We start from the raw sequence: 21,485 nt of genomic DNA on the forward strand, positions 1-21,485 counted from the left end.
ATAGTTCATTCATTTAGTTGAACAAGACCGATCGACCGAACAGGAATCCTCTGACTGAAGTGTATGTCAATTGGCGTCGACTTTTAAGTTTAGATAAAACATCATCAGATTGGCAAGTGGTTGTTATTGTTATCATCTCAGAAGGTCTACATAAGACCACAAGAAAGAATATATACCAAATAAGCGTTGCATCTATCTACGTGGTCTACATAGTAATGTGTATGGCAAATACCTTGAAAATGATGCCGTAGGTAAAACAGTTGGGATACAAAGTCACAGCTGGGATACAATGTTGCTCTCGCTCTGGTTCCCGTAGCACAACGATAATTTCTGATAAATTAATTTCACTCGTGATTCACTCTTTTCAAAAGATCAGCGATACAGCGCTTGAATACCTTTCCTATTATTGGGCTGCCATAAATGCAATACGCATTTTTATATTATGCAAAACAACATTTTTTAATTTTAGCCTATATCATGTAGGAGTCCGCGACTTCGGAAAAATGCTAAACGGTTTGGTAGAAACAAGAATCGGATAAAACCAAAGTGCCACAGCTCATATTGTTATATAGATAGATACCGGAATATAGGAAAACATAATTTTCCCAATGCCGTAAAGTCGATTGACAGAATTTTGAGTGCGCTAATACTTCCAATCATCGGCATTGTGGGTGACGTCAGTCACATTATAGCCTATATGCCGATGCACCAGTCAATATATTTATAAACAGCGGTATTTGTTACCAAACGGCACGCAGTATATTCAAATTAAATTTGGGGTATTTGTGCTTCAAGCGTTGCACTAGCTTAATCCGGCCCTGGGTACATGTTTATCCATCGGTTTACTTCCGCAGAATTGCTTGAACTTAAATAAATAAGTGTGATAAATTACGACTTCTGGAAGCTTACCATAGTTTATTTCATATTCCTGGCAGAGCTGGATAACTTTGACAAAATGATCTAAAAAACTGAAGTTGATGTAAATATAAGTAAAACTAGCTGTAAAACATGATGCACTGATAAATATCCGTATAAAGCACATGATTTTTTTATTCTTAAGCGCAAAAGAACTGCGACAAAGAAAACCCATGTAACATGCAATACCATGACTGCATAATTGCAATAAAATAAAAGTTGACAGTGTCATTTGAGAACGATCGATGATCCTATACTCCCATGTACTTGTCCGTGAAGGTATCAAGTAAATCACATGTCTGGAGCGCTTGAACCACATCCAACACTTCTATTTGCTCAGACAGAACACGTTGAATCCGGTTTTCGCCATCTCTCCTGAAAAATAAAAATAACAACAAAGTTTAGCTCAATTCTGATACTTTTATACACATTATATACACACAGTTACATAGCCAACGTCGGCTGCAAGTAGTGTATGATCTACACACAAAAGCATAATTTTCGAAGAAGTGCCGCTTGTGGCCAAAACATTGTTACAATAACAAATCTACCTTGTTAACGATGACGCCAAGGACTCTCTCATTAGGCCACTGACGAACAATTCCATCGCTTTCATTAATACAATCTGACTTAACGGACCATCGATATCACTAGCTATCGGTGCGGGATCAAACTTGACTTCAATCTACCAGGAAGTATTAAACATGAAGCAACTAATAACAGGTACAACACACAACAACGTATGGCGAAGCAACTTAAAAATTACCTGGTTCGCTATTTCGTCAATCGCTCTGATCTCTTTAGCAGAGTGGACGCAGCATTTGGCGTTCTTGTTAGTGGGAAAAGCGTCAGTCGGTTCTTCTTTGATCGCCTCGAACTTAGTCGGAGGAGTTACAGAGATAATATCAATTTCATCAGCATCACTTTCTCTGCTCCAAAAACATATGAATGCACAGGTTAAACAATAAACATACAATAGATACACTACGCAGCCGTTGCGCCATGTTTGGTTCCCAGCGAAAAAGTTGCCTACACTGGATTACCTGATGGGTGTGACTTTAGCACAATCGAACTGTAAACTTTTCGTGAGTTTTTCATGACATGACAGCGAGGGTGTTGGATACTTTACTAAAGGTGGAGCTTCTTCTTTCGCACTATCTTCCGCATCTTCTACGTACTCTAAAGGAACGAAATTTGTCACCCGAAGTAACCTGATGGAAATTGATCTTCCGATTGCGCCAATAGTGAAACTTTCCAAGTATTTCGAACAACATTTTAAATATCATTAAGGTTTAAATTGCCTTTAGCTTACCATCAGTAAAAACCGAATATCCCCTTGTCAAACACCAGTTGATTATGAAGCGTTTCGAAGGTACTGGGGTTTTTATTTCTGTTGTTGACACTTCCTTCACGTATGTAAGGACCCGATGGATCAAAGACGCCCGTTGTCGCTATTCATCGACATACGAAAGTACAAAACCAATAACATTAACAACGTAATTATGAACCGATTAGGGGTGGGAAGTCGGTACTTTGACAGTGCTGATGGCAACGGTACCAGGCAAAAAATATACCCATGGTATGGGTATTGATACTATTTCAAAAAAATAGTTCTCGGTAGTAGTACTAAGCAGTGCTTTCTCGGTACTGGTGATTTTTTGTATAACAGATCTTACCGCAAGGTGCAAGTGCAGTTTTTGCCCCTGCTATGGCTCAAAGATTATGGCTACGTTACAGCCAACAACAAAAGTTGGTGTAGATGAAACCCCTTTGGTGTTGATAAGAAAAGCTTGTGAAATTTTAAATAATATTTTATTTCACTTAAATATAAAGGTTTTAAACGCTTTCCAGACAACTAATGCAAGTGTTTGGCGGCAAAACGTGTTTTCGGTTTGAGAAATATGACAGCCTCACACACAAGCGTTAATCGCAGATAAATTAAACAAGAGAGTACCTTGAACTAACGACGTATCACTAAGAGTGAACTTACGTAATAACACTTTTGTTTAATGTATTTTAAGCATATCAAGGATTTGTAACACTGTAACAGTGCGTATCAATTAAATAGGAATTTTATTCACTGAAATCGGTCATCTTTGCCATAGATTACGCAATATGCTTTAATTCGTTGGTTTCAATAAACACAAAGGGTTGTTCATTTGTTATTGCAGATTAGACTTAAATTGTGCTAGAACGAATAAGATACAACAACTTGAAAAACTTCAACAAAGGCCTGTACCAAATGCTGCACAACACAGTGTAAATTTTTTTTTAAGTGAAATGACCGTCGCAAGCACATTACAATAAAAATTGCAAAAAATCGTTTGTTTCAGCATCAAATAAGTTAGTATGAAATCTACAAAGTTTATGATCATCAGCCTCAACACCTACTAATTTTTATTCCAGGACATTTAAGAACAATCTATTACGTCACATGCGGTCATCTTCTGGACTCTAGAGCAGGGCTACTCAACTATTTTTAGCAAAGGTCCAGTTACAAAAGTTCAAAATTTGCTTAGGTCCGTTATAACTCTCATGAAATAATTTACAGTCATGCAAATGTATTAAAATACGTTATATAAAACAATCTAATTCTCTGGATAGGTGTTAATTTAGTTTTAAAATCTTTGGATTTTTAACACAACACATGAAACACGGTATATACAAAATCCGTTAAAGCGGTATTAGCAAAAGCAATAAGCGAAATTTATTTATTGTTCTGTTAGTCACAACTAGTGGGAGAATTGGCGTTACTTATTTCTTGCTAGTTCTTTAAATCTTGGTTCTAAATTAGCGAGAGCGAGTGGTGAAGGGTTTCATTGGTCATACAGATGCGAAATTTATTCTTTATGAAGTTCATGTTTGAAAACGCTGACTCGCAGCTGTGCATTGTGACGTCAACAAGGCTTACTTGAAATTGTACTATTGTCTGCTCATTTTTTGTTTTTGCAAATCAACAATAATGGATTTGGTTTTGTTAAAAAACTCGTGTCTTTTAGGAAGTCACAAATATCATTGTGACTTCATTGATTGCCCCGATTGACAAACGACCTATTAACAAAAACCACTAGACTAGTTTGAGCTACCACTTACACACTTGCTGATTAATTGAATAAGCAGGAATAAAAAAAAACTAATGATGAACGATTTCATTTGCGTAAATGCTGAGACAGATAAGGTCCGGATTCAACACTGAAAAGGTCCGCATTCGGACCGCGGTCCGCCAGTTGAGTAGCCCTGCTCTAGAGTAACCTGAAGTTGGACGTGTATGGTAAAAGATCTGCTTATAGCCACAGTGTTGGGTTTTACTTCGAACGCCCGTCGTTCGTTGAACATTTGTATAATTCAAGCATATTCAGTACATGCTAGTTAAATAACGTTTTTATTCTTTTATTTTGAAATAATTCCATCAGTAATTTACTCAAACAATTAATGGTTAATCTGACGTGTTGACTTGTATGCAAAATATGTCAAAGTTTTGGTTTTTCTCAAATAACTTTTTTCCTAGAGCAAAAATACAGTTAAAAGGTATTGAGTGGTTATAGGAAACCAGCCATTCCGCATCTTTTGACACTTTGATTATGATCGTAGCTCAATCGGGTACCAAGATATCGCCAATTCAGATAAATGCGCCCTTACCGAAACTTCAACAAGGGGGTGCAAGCTCAAAATGACGTCATAAATCCAAAAAAGTTTACATTCTTTCATTGTGCCCAAAATACAGCCTAGGGAGACCACAAGCTTTTTTTAATTCCAAAATGGTGAAAAAATGAAACATCCTAATGTAGCGGCTTTACCTCAGCTGCTCTTTGTTTTCCAATATTCCATTCAAGAAAATCCGATTCGGTTTCGGCACAAAATGGATAATTAGTAATATTTCGACCTTTTCGTACCAATGGTACACAGCGAGCCGCCAACGGCAAAGCGTCTTTTACCAAGTCGTTGATTTTTCGCCTGAGTATTTTGTTTCCGATTGCCTGAAATTTAAGTCCAAAAATATGAGATAATTCCAGCTAACTGAAGTAACAATACTATTGCATCATTTTTTATGCAGATTTGAGACTTTCGTATAATGACCTTATGCAATGGGACGCTTTCGGACGCATTAGTTTTGCCATGCTGCATTGGAAAAGAAGAACTTGATGAGCCCTCCGAGCCATTAGCCAATGTGTCTGTAGAAAGTTTAGAATAAAAACTGATGAAAATAAATCTTAAAAAAGGACTGTGGCAATGCTTCAGGATGGGTTTACTTTCATACAAAACAGCTTGCTAACACAATTACAACCGCCGATGCATACCCCAAAATAGTCAAATGGTAGTGGAGAAATTTCAGTTTGAGCAAAAAACAGCTATCATTATAATCATTATCCAATCACCAAGCATCGAAATTCTTGCTGGACCGCAAGAGACCACTCCACAATCCACATGACCCAACCGTTACGTTATCTTTTTAAAGAAGTAACGCTTGGTTCGTGCAAGTCTCAAATGGTGTTGGTACAAGCGTTAAAAAGCAAGGGCACTGCAGTAATGTAAATTACTTCCGCCTTTGGCTATGGTTAAAAAAGCTTTTTGAAGGTCATCTGAGCCTTCCAACTTCACCAATTACCTTTTGAAGAACTGGTTGTAGAAGTAGATACTGAGGTAGAAGCTTCTGTTTCTTTCATACGATCAGCGCTCACCAGTGCAAGTTGTTTTTTACCCTGCACCAAGTACATGACGGTTTAATTCATTGACCTGCGTTTTGGCTAGTTATTATGTGTTAAAGCTTGTGTTTTTTTAAAGCAGAGCGATAAAACGGTAATAATTTTAAAGATACATTGTAATATGAATTTCAGAAAAGCATAATATTTCAGGCCACAAAACGTGTTTAGTAAGGTTTGGAAGAATGACCAGCAAAATGTGAGGCGAATACGACGGTTAATAAGGGTTAGAGAAAGCGGAAGATTAGAAGACAGACTTGGATTGGCTTACCGCCAGTATGCAATCTAAATCTACGGCTTTCCCAGGTAAACTTGCGGTAGCCGTAATGTTAGTGATACGTAGTTATTAATCTTTGAGACAACACGTACATTATCTTGTACCTGTTCATTAGTAACAGTCGTCAAAACAAACTGCTGGTTATTGTTTTTCTTCGTCGTAGGCAAATTAGCATGTAGTCCTGAAGACAAGACACAAACTTAAGTTCAAAGACGCAGTTCATCATTTACACGACATAGATTAAAAATAAAACATTGCCTGTGGGCTTTTCTATCTTGATCTGCATGGGTTTGTTGATGCTGACTGCACCACCAAGCAAAGCAGATTGAAGTGCCATTAATGACAACAATTGTTGCTGAGATAACGCCTTTTTTTGAGTTGAATTCCCTTCGGTTGACAATGCCTAAAAATTTCAACTTAATTTATGCAATAAGTTTTGATTTTTCAGAAACACAACTCTGAAACACGTTTAAATGCGTAAATGGTTTGAGTTAAAGTGACTTGGCTGTCTTTTTCTTCGGTTCATTGTCTTCTTACCGTTTCGGTTGGTTTTGGTCCGTCATTTACAGCAGGATTTTGACTCACAACGACCAGCCCTTGTTTTGTATTCTTGAGAATGTAAGACTTGTGTATAGCTGGAGACTTTATAGGCTTCCCCGGCAAGGATTCAGGTACGGCAGGTGGGTTTAGAACTGACGAGGTATTTGCTTGTTGCACTGAATCGGCCATGACCGAACCGTTGACTTGGTTTGAAACAGTAACCGCTGGAGAGTTGCGCATGACAGGTACATTTGGTATTTGGGCAGAAATTGGCAGTGTGGTGACAGAGGGGGCAGTGCTTGAGGAAGCTGACTGAGATGAAATGTTCTTCACAATACTGCTGAGAGGTACAGCTATTTTTGTGGTAACTGGAGAACCTATAAGAGCAGCACCATTGCTTAGTTTTCTTCTTTTGTCTGGGATCATGCTCAACACTACAGCACCGGAGGATGATGATGGCACATAGCTGGCAGCACGTTTGCGCCCAAGAACAATGGGACCGGGGTTTGAAAGTTGGGCGTTGTTCATCAGAAGTGGCTTCAGAATTGTCACGCTAGATTTTCCACCAGTGGGCGCCTTTAATTCTGTATTTGAAACTTCTATCAATGAATCTGACCTCGGCCGAACCACAACAAATTTGGATGGCGTATTGCCTGATGTATTAGGAGACGTCAATACACCAGTGGTGTTAGGCAATTCGGATTTAGAATTTTTTAAATATACAATTTTCTTTCCATGGACTGAAGATGAGGCAATGATGTTGCCATCCGCAGAGAAGGAACGCAACCGCGCACTAGCAGACTGGTTGCCAGTGTTACTGGGACTCAAAATAATGCATTTTTTGGTCTGTGTCGAAAAAGATGGATTAATCACCGTAAGAACCGGTTTTGTTTTCTCAGCGGGTTCAGTTGGAGAGTTATTATTACTTTCTAATAAAGGTGGTGTGGATATTTTGTTCAGCACGCCATTATCTGCAGTACTGTTGTTTGTTGTAGAGTTTGTAGTAAGACTTGATGGAGTAGATTTCAATTTAGAAACTTCACTGTTTTCACCGGCAGAAATCCTTGACATAAACAAATGAAATAAGATTTCAAACTACTTCAGAAACCTACCTATCTTGATCAAAAGGTACGATGTCAAAATATATAAACTTACTTGTTATCTTTAATAATTTCCATAATATCTTCCTCTTTCTCTTCTGCAGTTGATAATGTCGTAGCCTCTGCAAAACAACTTCTAAAAATAACATTGCAAGTATATAACACAGCAGGTTGCTAGCATTTGCCACTGGCAAACAGATGGAAAAATATGGAAATTTTTTAACACAAAATTGCAAGAAATAAGAATGAACAAAGAATGAACAATGAACAAAGAATGTTAACATTTATTGTGACGCATGCCTTTCTCTGTAATAATACGAACTTCGTGGTTACCTGATGCTGTTGCGTCATTTGCAGTTTTACTACTATCCTGAGTTTCTTCATTTTGATTTGGTTCAATTCTTTCAATGCTATCATCAAGCAACTTTACAGGTAGTGCTTCCTTAAAGAATAATCATATTTTACCATTCTAATATTTTACAAGTTGCAAATAACATGGAAGATTTTAATCCTTCACTGGGATCATTCGCAGAATAATGAAGTACTTTAGGACTGCCTGGTGCAGCAAGTTCTGGACTGGTGATGTTGCAACTGTCTCCTTTTCTCCTTCGTCTCCGCTTGTCTGGCGAGGCAGCTGGAGGTTCACTGACATCAGCTTCATTCTCTTCATCAACAACCATTTCCTCCTCAGTTTCATTCCGAGCTGGCATCATGCTTTCATTGTCTACGCCATTTGACAATTTCTCCATTTGCTTTTTTTCGATTATAACTTTACTTTCAACCATTTCAGCAACGTCTAAAGAAAAAGATGACTTTCATCGGTATGCACACGCACATGATGTAACAGTAGTTGTATTTAGCTTGAATGACTAAAGTTTTTAGTATTACCATTTCGAGGATTACTGGTTGCAGTGGGTGTGTCAGTGGATCCTGTTTGATCTAGTTCAGTGTTTTCTTTCTAAATCCACAGATAAGAAACACAATTTAATACAGTACAGATACCATACGAACTATATTCACTAACATTCTTTCATATTTCTTGTAGTGAGCTCTACTGACTCTAAAAATGCCTTTTTAGCACTTTCGAATTCCTGTTCTTCCAAGAAAAAGGTCAAAATGTGAGCATAAAACGCCAGAACACATACACAATGCAAAAGCTTAAATTTCTAATGCATTTTGCATGTTACTGGTTGTTGGTAGTAAAACTGTGACTTTTTTAATAATGTATATGTTAGATGTTAGGGTAACTTTCATTACTTTCACCCAAAAATAACACAGCCTCCATTCAACACCCACCATCCATCAGGAAGAAAGAGCATTACAACATTATGTGTTACATCAAGTAGAAATATCTAATAATAATCATTTCAACTTTGTATTTACTGCGCTCAAGTTGATCTAATCGACTTCGAATGTAATTCCAATTAGAGAGATCTTCTGTCACAAAAATTATCAACCGACAGCAAAAACAAAGTCTACCGCTAAATTAGTCAATACAACAATTTATTACCATCATACACTTTATGGTTGCTGACGTTGCTGTCATGTAATGTTAGTTTATCAGCACATGTGCTCATGCATATACAATCAAACAGTTGTCAGAACCTGAAATTCAATAAAACTTTCGTGCATTTGTAAAGGCCTGCTATTAGTTTTCAAGCACAAAAACAGAAGCGATTAAAGTTTTTGCTTGAGTCATCAAAAATATTTAAATCTAAATAAAGTACAAAGAATCAAATTTAAAACTTATTTCTCCTTTTGTGGTAAAAATTAATTATTTTACCTCTAGAAACTGTAACATTTTTACACGAAATAATCTCATTTTGTCATATTACTCTTTCACATAATAGTTTTATGCAACTTCAGTAATAGTAATTCAGTAGTAGTAATTAATAACAGTAATTCTTTTAAATGTTAAGCATTGTTTTTTTCCGTAAATTAACCAAATATAAAACAATGTTAAATTTTGTGATGGGTTTTGTGATGCGATAATTTTGTCCTGAAAAGGCTCATTTTTGAATTGTCTGTAAAAAAGATTGGGTATTCTTAACCCTTTCGGTCTAGTTTTATTGGTCATTTGTTTGTATAACAACCAACATTCCCATGAAAGGTTGTTTATTGCCCTGAGTTAAGAAATGGCTGAGTTTCATTTTATACTCATTAATTACCAAACCGGATTTTTAACACAAAATTAGGGATGATGAAAAAATGGAAAAATGCTAACAATGGCATTTCAAAGTCATTAGTGTTGACTGGTCACTACAAAAATATACAAGAATAAAAGTAGGCCTTCGAAAAAAGTTTTTTCACCCAACTCTACTGTACAATTATTGTGGACAATAAGAGAATCACTTACGTCATTTGCTGAGTCATCTTGATTTCGTTCATCGTTTTTAAGATCATCTGCTTGAACCTCATTACCTTCTTCTGTATTCATTGCTTCATGGCATGGTTGAGCATATGCGACATCCGGTTCACTGAGAAGATTTTCAATTTTCAAACCAACAGTTGATTGTTCAAGTTCAATGTCACAAACAGTTTCTGCACCCAAAGTCTGCAAGCCGGTGTAGGTTCTGTGCATGAGAAAGAAATTGGAATAAAAACGTCAAAATAAAAAAAATATCAGACAAAATCATGTTACAAAAATTGACTTCGAAAGCTACAAAAATCCTTATTTGCTTTTTAGTTTTTCACCTGTCTAATCGGAGTTGGTGAATGATATCAATCCTTCTGTTCCGAGGGTCACAAAAGTGCAGTTGAACCCGAATAGGAAACTCACCCCAACCTCTTCTGGTAAGATGAAATGGGGCTTCTGTCACTTCAACAAGATCATTGGGTCGATAGCTTGGATGTAGAAAAAACCACACCTAAAATTCAAACCAAGAACTATCTCAATTAATACCGATAAAATCATTTTCATAACAAACTTATTTGTAATAACTGTGTAGAAAGACTTCAACGGCATTAGACCAGTAATTTATATGATGATATACGTTTCATATCATTATAATAATTGTAATGCAAGTGATGATTTTGGAAAATAAGGAAATGTTGTTCTTTTAAACTGTCATACTACCGATATTTAAAAATTAAACCCCTGAAACTGTAACTCCAAAAGTACAAACAAAATGGCAGAAGTATTACACCTTCCTAACAAAGTGATCAATTCTAGGCTCATCCTCTCCACCACGAACATACACCATCCATTTATGAGTGGATCGGTCATTCCCCTCTCGCTTGTCGGGTGGTATGTATTTTGAAATATTGCCAACTACCACCCTTTTCTTGATCCGATGACGACCACTAAGCAGATAACTCCACGTAAGACCAAACCTCAAACTTATAGTGCATCCATCAGTAATTGCTTATACTTGATACAGAATTAAAAGCAAGGCACAATATGATATTACAAATTACAATACCCAAAGGAACAGTTCTTCTCTTGCCTTGCTATCTTATTTAAAAAAACTATAAAACAATTAAATTTCAATGCAAAACAACTTATACAAACTCAACTAACTTACCCCAGCTTGTCAGCTGTGCTTGTGTATGGAGGAGATTTAGCAAGTGAGGTGATGTCCTGATCATCTTCCGTTTTCTCATCTTCATTTTCTTTTTGAATCTCTTCTCGTACACAAACTTCTGTCACTGACTCTACAACCAAGTCAAAGATCATTTGAAAAAAACTAATGTTAGTACTAGTAGATTTAGAAGAGTTTGTAGTCAAACTCTGTTGCAAATATGATGAATGGGAGTAAAGTTTTCTTGACCTTAATTCTTGAATATATATCCCAAGATCTCAGTTTGTCAAGTTTTAAGTAACATCATACTGTTTGAACAACAGTGTTGTTTAATTACTCTCGCTTGTGTACATTGTAAAATTTTTTTCTTTCGCAAACATACCAACAGTTACCAGCATATGCTTTCTAGATACAAGTATACAACGATGGCTATAGCATATAGCAGTTTCAAAACGCTATAATTGAGTTAACAATATAGAAACCTCTGTCAGTCATGGAATTATTGATTTCAAATGAAAGCATGGTTGAAACATATTGAGATTTATGAACAAACAGTTGATGTCAGAAAGCCGCAGTATTTAGAGTATTGCCAGAACCCAGAGACACAGTATTTGAAAAAGCATACTTAAATAATTATATAATCTCTGAAGGCACTTACGTAATTCATGAGGTTTATTGATTGCAACAGAATTAGTTTGATCTTGTTCAGCAGGTACGTTTGAGGTAGTGAGTGCTTGTTCTGGTGGAGCATTTTTACTTAAAACGGAGGTAACAGCTTTTCTAAGAACATTCTAGAAAATATAACACAAATTAAGTAACCTGATGAGCAGTTCGAAGTACAGTGATCTCCCAAAATTCTATGCAACTTGAAGCTGGGAAACTGGTACAAACTTATCTGGAAGGTGTGTACTTGTACAAAAGTTAACTTGATTATATGTTCTGTTATAGCTATAAAACCAATAACATTAATAGTAACAACTTAAAAACCGGAATTGTACTCTTAAAATGCATTAAGTAGATGTCTTATAGGCTACACGTAAGGAATTGTTTGGGAAACAGTACTGTAACAGAACCTACCAGTGACAAACGCTGAAAAGTCTGTTGTTTATATTTGGCAAAAGTAAAGATGATATTTTTTTGGACAATGCCATTGAAAATGGGTAAGTCCTGTTGATGGTGAAAAAATGTGCGCAACCATTAAGGCATAAACACTACACACATACCCTAGAATTTGAACTAATGTACTTAGCTCTCATTCAAAAAAGAAAGTAGGACTAGCTTTGAGATAAGATGTGAACAGTGCACATACACAACTTTGGCCATTATGGCACTTTTTTATGAGATGTGTCCCGTCGAGCTAAACGTTTATCACTTAATGGAATGCGTTTATGAGATTTTCCATCGTACCATAGTATCCCATGGATTAAGCTTTTAAGTCTACAATCTACACTGCCAAGTAACTTGTCGCGTTGTGATGCAAGTCGTACAGTAATTGTATTAAATGTAAAAAGTTACAAAATAAAAAATCTGTAACTAACCCGATATAAAATCAATTCAAGTCCATACTGTACTGTTTTTTTTTGTGTTAACATGTTCAATTATAATGTGGTCGTTTTTAAAGACCTTTTTTTACAATGTAATAGGCGTAAGGAGCATTACAATTATACGCTGTAGTACCAATCTTCGATCTCTAAAATTGATACCGGAATAACCGGGCGTGTTCTAATAATAAATTCACGTCTGCAACCGAATTAAAACTAGACTTCAATGTAAGAAAATAATCGATTGCATTCACGCTAAATCCGTTGCGCTTAAACAAACACAACTCAAACAACTACACTAGTAAATTACAGTAGTTAACACCGAGGCTAGAACCCAACTCCGCGTACGGCAGATGGAAACTAAACGCCAAACTCAAATTTTATTCTCATTGCCCTGAAGATAACCTACATGGTTGGTTAATAAAACGTCGGCAGACAATAAAGTTCTGTATTCACCGGTTGTGCCTTATATTTGATGAACGACCTTGGTTTGTGTTATTATGTCCGAGTTTTCCGATGAAATAGCGACAGCCTTAAAATTATCTGTGCTTTATTGTTCTTTTAACGAATATTTTCAATTTCGATATTAGAGGGGTGATCAATATTTTTCTAGTGTTTGCATAAACGTATCAAGTGACGGATGACAATTTCATCGTATGTAGATCACGCAGCCTGTTGTTAAAGGTTATGCGGTTAGGTTAGTATGGGTATGCAAAATGTTGTTTTTAGCTCTTTAAGGTTTTATTAGAGTTACATTAGGTCAACAAGAAACTGAAAAAAATAGCTTCAAACGCACGATTCTTTTCGGTGAAATAGTGACAGCCTAAACGCATATGACTTTATTAAGAGAAGATATTGTTACCAGTTCACCAAACTAAAAACGAACATTACTATGCAAAAGTGCTGGCGAGTCGAAAGCGAGTGCAATAATTTCAACAAACCTACTAGGCTACTATGATTGGCTAAATGCCACGGCCAGTTAACCTTGCCGAACGACAACTGAAAGCGTTTATTACTTTATTTCACCTGCGATCGTCAAAAAAATAAAATCAAAACGAAATAAATCAAAAACACATAGTCTATTTTTTAATTCGGCACCACAAAATTTTTGTAAGTTTTACTGTTGTCGGCGTAGTACAGTAGTAAGAAATAATAGTGGAAACGCTATTTATTATGTTGCAATGAATTAAATCAGCTATCGCAAGCCAAAGAGTGATCGCTTCCATTCATTCGACTCTGTATTAAATTGTATGTTGTATTGTAAGGATGCAAGTTTGGAAAATTGCCATTACAAGATGAGAGCAAGGATCGCAATTTCCGATTGTATCCATAATTCAACAACGACGAGAATCAACGAGAAAGTAACACGTTAATTATTCATACCTCAGCAAAACAATGTTTTATCTAATACACTGCAGAAAATAGTATCCAAGCTGCCTTTAGCGCATTGCTTTTCTGTAAGGGAATGGTGCTGAAAAGATAGAAAGTAAGGATCGCCCTCAAACGTAAGCATAACCAAATATTCATCGAAAAGAAGATAGCGACATAGCCTATCAGTATTTCACCTAACGTTGACCACTCAATCTGTTGTCAAAGATGCGTTGTTAGAATCGAAAAAGCAAAAAGACGTTACAGATAAACGTCGATAGGAGAATATGTTTGTTTTACATTTTAAGACCTTTAGTTATCACTTATCAGCAACAACAGAGATGTAAAAAGTAATCCACTACGCCGCCCTAACTGAAAGATACACGGCTACTTGATCCAATTGGAACTTTTACAAATTTACAAACTTTGGCAATACTCGTCACTGAAAGGAGTTTTAACACATACTGTCATCCCACTCGCATATGATCGACGAAGTGTTATTTTATACACAGTAGCGTTATGATGGTGGACCATAATCATCTGCTTTCTATGGTTAATAGACTACGTTGTTTATTAGAAAAACCGCGTATTAGAGATACTTTACAAACATTCCTGAAACGTCCCTGAAATTCAACAAACTTATAGAGACCTACATAGAGACAAACTTACAGACAAACATACAGTATATCCTGAAATTTACAGAGGATGTGCCTACTGAATATAATAGCAAACGCCGTCGTCATATTGCCTTTCCTTACCAACAATAGCCCTTTACAATTTTAGTAACTACCTGATTCTGAGTCTTGCAGTGAGCGACATTACAATAGTTTAGAGCTGCCTTTTCTATGAATGTGTGCACCACAAATAACGTTCAAAATAGATGGATTTTGGGAGGGAGCATGTGCAAAGCGTGTTTGTCTGTTGATTGCCACCTTGAAAATTTCCAACATCTGTAATCTACAGTACAAGTTATTGTACATGCAACACTATCAAGCTTCTGGCCACGGCACTTCGTGCACCAAAAACTTTTAATTGCCTTTCTATAAGCATATCTAGAAAGCATATATGCCTGGTGGTGACTGTAGATTTGACCACGTCGCGGTCATTGAAGGAGTTATAACTTCCTTATTAAATATAATGACCGACTAAAAGATTTAGGATATTACGTGAAAGTATGCAAGCTTTGCTGCAACAGAAAAAAAATAAAGCTGCACCGCATAAGTTGTTATAGGCTTTTGTTTGTGAAGGGTGCAAAACAAGATTTAGGCGGAATTCCTTTAAAAATGGTCCTTATCAGACAATTAGCGCTGTTACTTCTACAACGAAAAAGGCAGATGTTCGAGTAACGCAACAAGGCTGGACATCCCACTTACAAAAAAATAATTAGACTAGGTGTTTCACATTTTCAGTGAGAGAAAGTTTTTGCTGATGGTAGTGTGGCATTTTTATGCTATAGTATGCAGTCAGACCTCGTTAACCCGGACCACTTTGTTTCGTCATAAAAGGTCAGTTTAGCGGGGTATCCGGATTATTGGAAAGCGAAAAATCAAACAATCTTGCAAATGTAGCACCGTGTTCAAAAAGCTGTATGCACCTTACTTCAATTCAAAGTATACGTATGCGTAGGAGTTTAGAGTGAAACTGCAGCATTATTATGCGTAGATAATCTAAATGGCGCTAAATGGAAGTTAACTTTATTCTCAATAAGTCAAACGCTGGAGTCTAGCTAGCGCAACAATGCAATTTTATAATCTGTGGCGGCGTGCCGCATACTTGCGATCTCATTATAAATAATTGATTGACAGTTGCACATTTGTTTTCTAGAATCTAGATGCCATAAGTGTAAGCCCTGCACACTTCCTTATTGTTCTGAAGCAGTGTATATTAATCGGAATGGGGAGTTTTATGGGACATATATTGCCCGGTGTGTTGTTTATATTTTATGGAATGTGGCTTGCATTCAAGAACAGCTACAGGTATGCAAACATTTAAAATTACATAAAAGGTTTGTTAAACATTTGCAGCACTGTCAGCAGTCTAACTGTAATGATGTTAACAGTGTAGATGAGCCATAATTCAAATTACATAGCATCTGTTTCGCTGGTTGCCATTCATCGAATTTGGAAAACACAATTTCTATATACGGCTGGCCAGTTGCATAAATGGTAATTTTCTTACTTAAGCAGCCAGCTGGTAAAAAAATTGTCCATTTCATCAGCCACAAGTAACTGAAGCAGCGAAATGCAAATTGGGTAGATAGCAAGCCAGCTATTTAAACTGCAGTTTGCCAAAGCAGTTAACATGTTGTTATAATTATTAGCCAAAGAACTTGAAAAATGAAAACTACCGAGTTATACATTGGGTATATGGCGTCCGGTGAAATAGTTATTTCGTTTTTACTAGTAAAAGCTTCTTAAAACATTAACCACATCTTTAATAGGCATTTTGTTAAGAAGAGAAGTTCCAATAGAAGATGCCTCAGATTATGTACTGTGAATAATGCTGAATCAATAATGTTAATCGTATTGCCATGTGTTGGTAAGAGACATCATTTTTCACGCATTATGCTTGCTAAAGAAACTAAAACTGTAACGCCAATACTTGACCTGGGTCTACAATCCCTTTTCAGGCATTTTTCTGGAACAACTGACAAATCATGGGCCAAAATTTCATTTGACAAATTCCAGCTCAGAGTATTTTTCTGGTAACAACTGGTCTCACAGTACAATGTACTTGTTTTTCGCGTTTGTTGGTGTAGCTGATCTTCTTCAATTCAAAGTTCCACAGTTTGTACCGAGAGGTATTAACTGCATTACCATATACAGTGTTTTAATGCACGATTATGTACATAGTGTGACAATTTAATCACTGCAGAAAGTTTTTAAATTGTGCCATAAATAGTTAATGAAATTTGTCTCAACTAATACTGGCATCGTCTAGGTATCAGAGACTTAATGCTTTGCTTAGCATTGCTGATAGAAGGCTACTTGTTCTATTTTCACACACACGGAAGACCTGAATTGGATGTTAGAATACATGTCTTGCTCTTACTGGCTATTTGGGGAGGAGCAATGACATCTGGTATATTGGGTGTACTGGAAGCCATCATGAAAGGTATAACAAGATACAAATAAGTTGCCCTCACATCAAGTGGAAACCCTTCATTAAAATTTTTCCCAAGATACTGATGACGAAAAGAGCAACAACAACAGTCATAAGAAAAGCAACGAAGGTTTCATTGAGCTTAAAAATCAGGAACATGAAAGTGAAACAGCACTACTTGGAGAAACCAAGAGTAATGAATACACACCAATCTTAACAGAAGATGGGACAAATAATCTAAGCCATGAAAAGCTTTCACCAGAGTTTTTGGCATTGACTGTTAGTTTACAAAAAATTCTGAAGCAAATCGTTGCACCTGATAGATGTGAAAAATCTCACTTACAAATCATTCTGCGACAAGCAATTGCTACGTCAATTTTTCTCCAGGGAACATGGTTCTGTCAGGTAAAACATGCTATCATATTGGTGAATGTAGCATACAGTAAAAATTGCTAATAGTCTTCCACAAAAGAAAATGACCTGCAGTATTAGAACTATTAGACTAACAATAATGTAACAATATTGGGGGTAAGTCTCTAGACTTGCCATCAACAGTCTGAAATTCCAGGGTTAACACTGTTTTCTTGTCTAACCACGGTTGTGATCAATATTTCAGGTTGCCGCCATTTTATACCCTCCGGGAAAAGAAGCATGGGAAGTGAACCACACAAACGTACATTTTGCAACAATATTCTTTGCATGGCATTTAGCTGCGGCTATATTTTTAAATTCAGCTGTACACTTAACTATGTATGCTCTCACATGCAGAAAACGGAAGATCAGAGCAATATAAATTCATAGAAAGATATTGGTGAACTTCAACTTGGGTAACTCGCTACAGTTATTGTTTATGAGACATTTGTCTTGATTCACACCAACACTTTCTCACTAATTTTTTTTCAAAATTGCTTTGCTGCCAAAAACGGCTGTAGTTATCTTTCAGAATCACAGCCTACAGTTTAATAAAAATACACACGTATTGTAACAGTTATTGCGATGTATGGATTACCTTAATAAACCAAAACAGTAAAAACTTGTCTCTTAAAGAAAGGGCTGCAAATGCCAAAATCCTTACCTGAATTGCGGGATGTTGCGCTGCTCCAGGTTCTGGCTCTTTTTTCTTTTCCAAAGGTTTAACAAAGCTGGATGCATAATAACTTGCCACGACACATGCTCTCAGCCTGTCAAGCAGTTGTCTTGCTTCTGTCAAGCGCTCTGTTATCAGATCAACTTCATTTTCCTGCAAAACGTAAATTTAAGTATGTGCCCTGTCTTACTACAAAGCAAGACTTTGGAAAAAAAATATTACTGAAGCATTGGTATTTAAACACAGACGAAACCTTAGCAAGAATTGCTTCTGCAAAATGTTTTCTTAAGATGTTTCGTATCTTTTCGGCAGTAGCTTCCCGTGCTAAAAAAAGGTATCACCATTATGTAAGTTATCATTTATGCATGTCTAGAGTAGGATGTATAAATGCTTGAGTGTCTATAGAACAAACCATCATCTTGCAACTGCCTTGTTCGTTTTGCTTCAGCTACAGATTCTTGGGAAATGTCAAAAGCATAATCAGGGTCCACATCCATATATATGTAATTATAATGTATATTTAATCCCTAAACCCTGCAGAAGTTTAGATAAATAAAAATATCAATCAAGGCAGAACATCCTATTAAAAAGGGAAAATATTTTCTTTGTTGCATTTAAAGTTTCATTAAAAAAGAGCCAAAAACATTGACACCATCTTTGTTATTCAAACATAGTGAAGCTAGTATATATGCTATGAATGTGTTGGTTGGCATATAAGCATAACTCAAGATTCACAAGCTTGATGAAACACTATCACAAAATTTTCTTCGTTCGTGGTTATATAAAATTATAAAAATAATCTTATTAAGGTAGTAGAATAAGACAATTGCAAATGTATACAACATTGACGTGTGAATGAAACATGAATCCAAAAAAATGAAACACAAGCATAAACCCTTTTTATTTTTCTAAGGAATACAAATTTTGCGACCAGATTCAAACCAAGTCTTTTATTCCTCAAGAAATATATATCTCAGATTAAACTGAAATAAACCAGTTGGTACATCAATAGAACTTCTGCTGTTATTCACAAAGAAGTAGGAACACAGTAGCAAGTGTCAATGCTTTCAGTTATGGTTGACTTGAGGACAACGGAATGATTTCCATTTTACGTTAGTGTAAAACAATTTGCTGATTACTTTTCATCAACGACATGACAAGTTAAATACCCTGTTTAAGCTGTTTGTGAGTTAGGCTGATTAAGCAAGATGAATGAAGTTAGATAATTCCGTTCCAAATCACATCATTATCTTAACCTTAAAGATCCATATTCGCGTACCCATCTTGGCCTGTTTGACACGGCCGTAATGTACACTGCACAGCACTAGAACATGTACAATTGTAAGGCTTAAGCCACATGAGGCAGGCAGTTTCCTACTAGCCTGAATTCCAATTTGTACTGGAAGAATTGCAGCAACATAGCAAGGAGGCTATGTTGCTGTTAGCAAAAATGAAAGGCAGCGCTACAGCCGCATGTCACAAAAACGTTCCAGATGTTTCCCCATGCGAAAATCTTGATGACAATCCGGAAGATTGTTTCAGCATCCTCTTCTTTGCTGCTTCATCAAATTTGTTGGCCTGTGCAAGGATTGGAATTTCACAAAATTTGTTAAGTTTTGAAGTCAGGCAGATGTATTTAACGGTACAATATTGCAGGCTAGTTTGAAGAGGCAATGGTTACTCCTTAAGTCAACTCACTTGGAGATCAATGTCCCGGTCAAAGGGCCTTCGGATGTCAGCTTTTCCACTTTCTTTTTCTTCTTTTAATTTACGCTTTCGTTTCTTTTCATGCATCGACAGCAACGACTCCTGTTGTTTAGCTCCCTGTAATAGATACAGCAAAAATAGAGTACATATTTATAACTATGACTACTATGAACATGAAACAAATAGGCATACTTGTAAAAATTGATATCTGGAATTGTAATACTGTCAGTTATCTGACAGTTGTTTTCAACATACATTATATTCGTTGAGTTGTCCTGAAATATCTTTATCACGTTTTACAACATTTACATCTTTTAGAGAGGGAGAATTGTTGTCAGAAGTATTTTTTCTTTCCTGAAAAACAAAACCAAAGATTCATTACTCGTCCAACTTCGAACATTTATTTGAAAAACAAATTTTGTTATTCACATTTTAGAATAGTTTAAGGTCCAATGCAAAAACAAATTTCAAAAGATTCTTCTGATAAAGAAAGTGTTATTATTTTATACCAAGGATTTCTTCAGTTTATCTGCCGGTGTGTCAGTCCACCCTGACCTATCTCCAACTTCAGTTGGGTTTGCCCTAAACTGTCTTGGCCCCATACCAAAACCCTGAAACAGTAAACATGTTAAAACAAAAATACTTTTACTAGATATAACTTTGATGCCAATATAGAAAATAAAATATGCCAAATTACCAGTTACTAAAAAAACTAACCTGCAACACTGGTGGCAATTCAGTCATCCAAATTTCACGTTCAATTTTCTTTGGTTCGTCTCTCCCTTCTAATTTATCCTTCATTTTCTGGGCTCTTTAATACCAGCCACCATAAAAGACATCATTAACACCAATCGGAAATGGCACAGTGCAAGCAAGTATATATCATGGTAGAATGTTTATACCTCTTTTCAAAATCCCGGGCAATTCTATCTTTGACGTCTTCTGCAGCATTTGCAGTTGGTGGAAGTGGTCCTATTATTTCTTCATCTTCCTCATCACTTGATGCCTGTCTATATCAGATCTTGTAATGTAATAAGCATGTAATGTGTTTGACCTAGCAGGTGACTTATGCAGAAAGAAATCGGTAGGAAGTGAACAACAAACAAAAAGCAAAGGCTTTTGCAAAATATGTGCAGAAAAGATGAAGCCATCTTCTACCCAAAACAAACAATACACCATTACTTGTTGTGAAAAAAATCAAACACTTTCAACACCCCCTTGCATTATTGTCTATTAAAATATTTTCGAAATAAAAAGCATGATATTTATTGCATACCCTTGAAATCCTGGTGGCAATTGTGGACCAAGAACTCTCTTTTCACCAACATTTGCTTTCTTAAACCCTGGAGGAAGTGCTGGTCCAAACAAATCTTCAGCATCATCAAATTTATTTTTATTGTCACTTGGGATACTTGGTCCAATGAAATCAGAAGCTGCTTGCACTGTGGGTGACGGCGCTGGCCGAATAAGATTTCCAGGTAATTGTGGTCCAATAGACAACTCTGCTTCGATGTCTTCTGCTATGGATTTATCAGCGACAGCTTTAGATAATGCTGGTCCTACATCTTCTCTAACATTAGCAGGCTTAAAACCTGGTGGCAATGCAGGTCCAATACAATCATCCATT

At 36.3% G+C, this 21,485-nt stretch overlaps 3 protein-coding genes across 6 annotated transcripts; 1 reads left to right on the plus strand and 2 right to left on the minus strand.

The window, feature by feature from the left end:
- Nucleotides 1–1,026: 1,026 nt before the first annotated feature.
- LOC143450880 (uncharacterized) lies at nucleotides 1,027–18,687 on the minus strand. The gene is made up of 23 exons (XM_076951625.1): nucleotides 18,564–18,687; nucleotides 18,405–18,475; nucleotides 18,140–18,304; nucleotides 11,712–11,844; nucleotides 11,057–11,186; nucleotides 10,679–10,835; nucleotides 10,227–10,399; nucleotides 9,889–10,105; nucleotides 8,421–8,490; nucleotides 8,078–8,328; nucleotides 7,866–7,974; nucleotides 7,588–7,654; nucleotides 6,430–7,495; nucleotides 6,151–6,295; nucleotides 5,997–6,073; nucleotides 5,522–5,615; nucleotides 4,993–5,087; nucleotides 4,713–4,892; nucleotides 2,228–2,366; nucleotides 1,959–2,094; nucleotides 1,682–1,844; nucleotides 1,467–1,600; nucleotides 1,027–1,290 (listed from the first exon to the last, which is right to left on the minus strand). The coding sequence occupies exons 1-23, from the start codon at nucleotides 18,646–18,648 to the stop codon at nucleotides 1,167–1,169; spliced, it is 3,981 nt and encodes a 1,326-aa protein (XP_076807740.1). The 5' UTR covers nucleotides 18,649–18,687; the 3' UTR covers nucleotides 1,027–1,166.
- LOC143450881 (transmembrane protein 45B-like) lies at nucleotides 5,750–18,091 on the plus strand. 4 transcript variants are annotated; one of them, XM_076951627.1, is made up of 8 exons: nucleotides 11,778–11,955; nucleotides 12,083–12,213; nucleotides 15,787–15,938; nucleotides 16,403–16,500; nucleotides 16,592–16,762; nucleotides 16,903–17,076; nucleotides 17,144–17,469; nucleotides 17,681–18,091. In XM_076951627.1, exons 3-8 carry the CDS (start codon nucleotides 15,856–15,858, stop codon nucleotides 17,855–17,857), a joined length of 1,029 nt encoding a protein of 342 aa, XP_076807742.1. In that variant the 5' UTR covers nucleotides 11,778–11,955; nucleotides 12,083–12,213; nucleotides 15,787–15,855; the 3' UTR covers nucleotides 17,858–18,091. The 4 variants fall into 4 exon arrangements, with proteins under 4 accessions (XP_076807743.1, XP_076807742.1, XP_076807741.1 ...); XM_076951628.1 differs by lacking the exons at nucleotides 11,778–11,955; nucleotides 12,083–12,213 and adding an exon at nucleotides 5,750–5,921; XM_076951626.1 differs by lacking the exon at nucleotides 12,083–12,213.
- Nucleotides 18,686–21,485, minus strand: LOC143450882 (GPALPP motifs-containing protein 1-like). Its single transcript, XM_076951631.1, has 7 exons — nucleotides 21,135–21,485; nucleotides 20,761–20,868; nucleotides 20,576–20,669; nucleotides 20,368–20,469; nucleotides 20,114–20,212; nucleotides 19,850–19,975; nucleotides 18,686–19,729 (listed from the first exon to the last, which is right to left on the minus strand). Exons 1-7 carry the CDS (start codon nucleotides 21,482–21,484, stop codon nucleotides 19,628–19,630), a joined length of 981 nt encoding a protein of 326 aa, XP_076807746.1. The 5' UTR covers nucleotide 21,485; the 3' UTR covers nucleotides 18,686–19,627.

Source organism: Clavelina lepadiformis, chromosome 3, assembly GCF_947623445.1.
Source record: "Clavelina lepadiformis chromosome 3, kaClaLepa1.1, whole genome shotgun sequence".
Lineage (NCBI taxonomy): Eukaryota > Metazoa > Chordata > Ascidiacea > Aplousobranchia > Clavelinidae > Clavelina > Clavelina lepadiformis.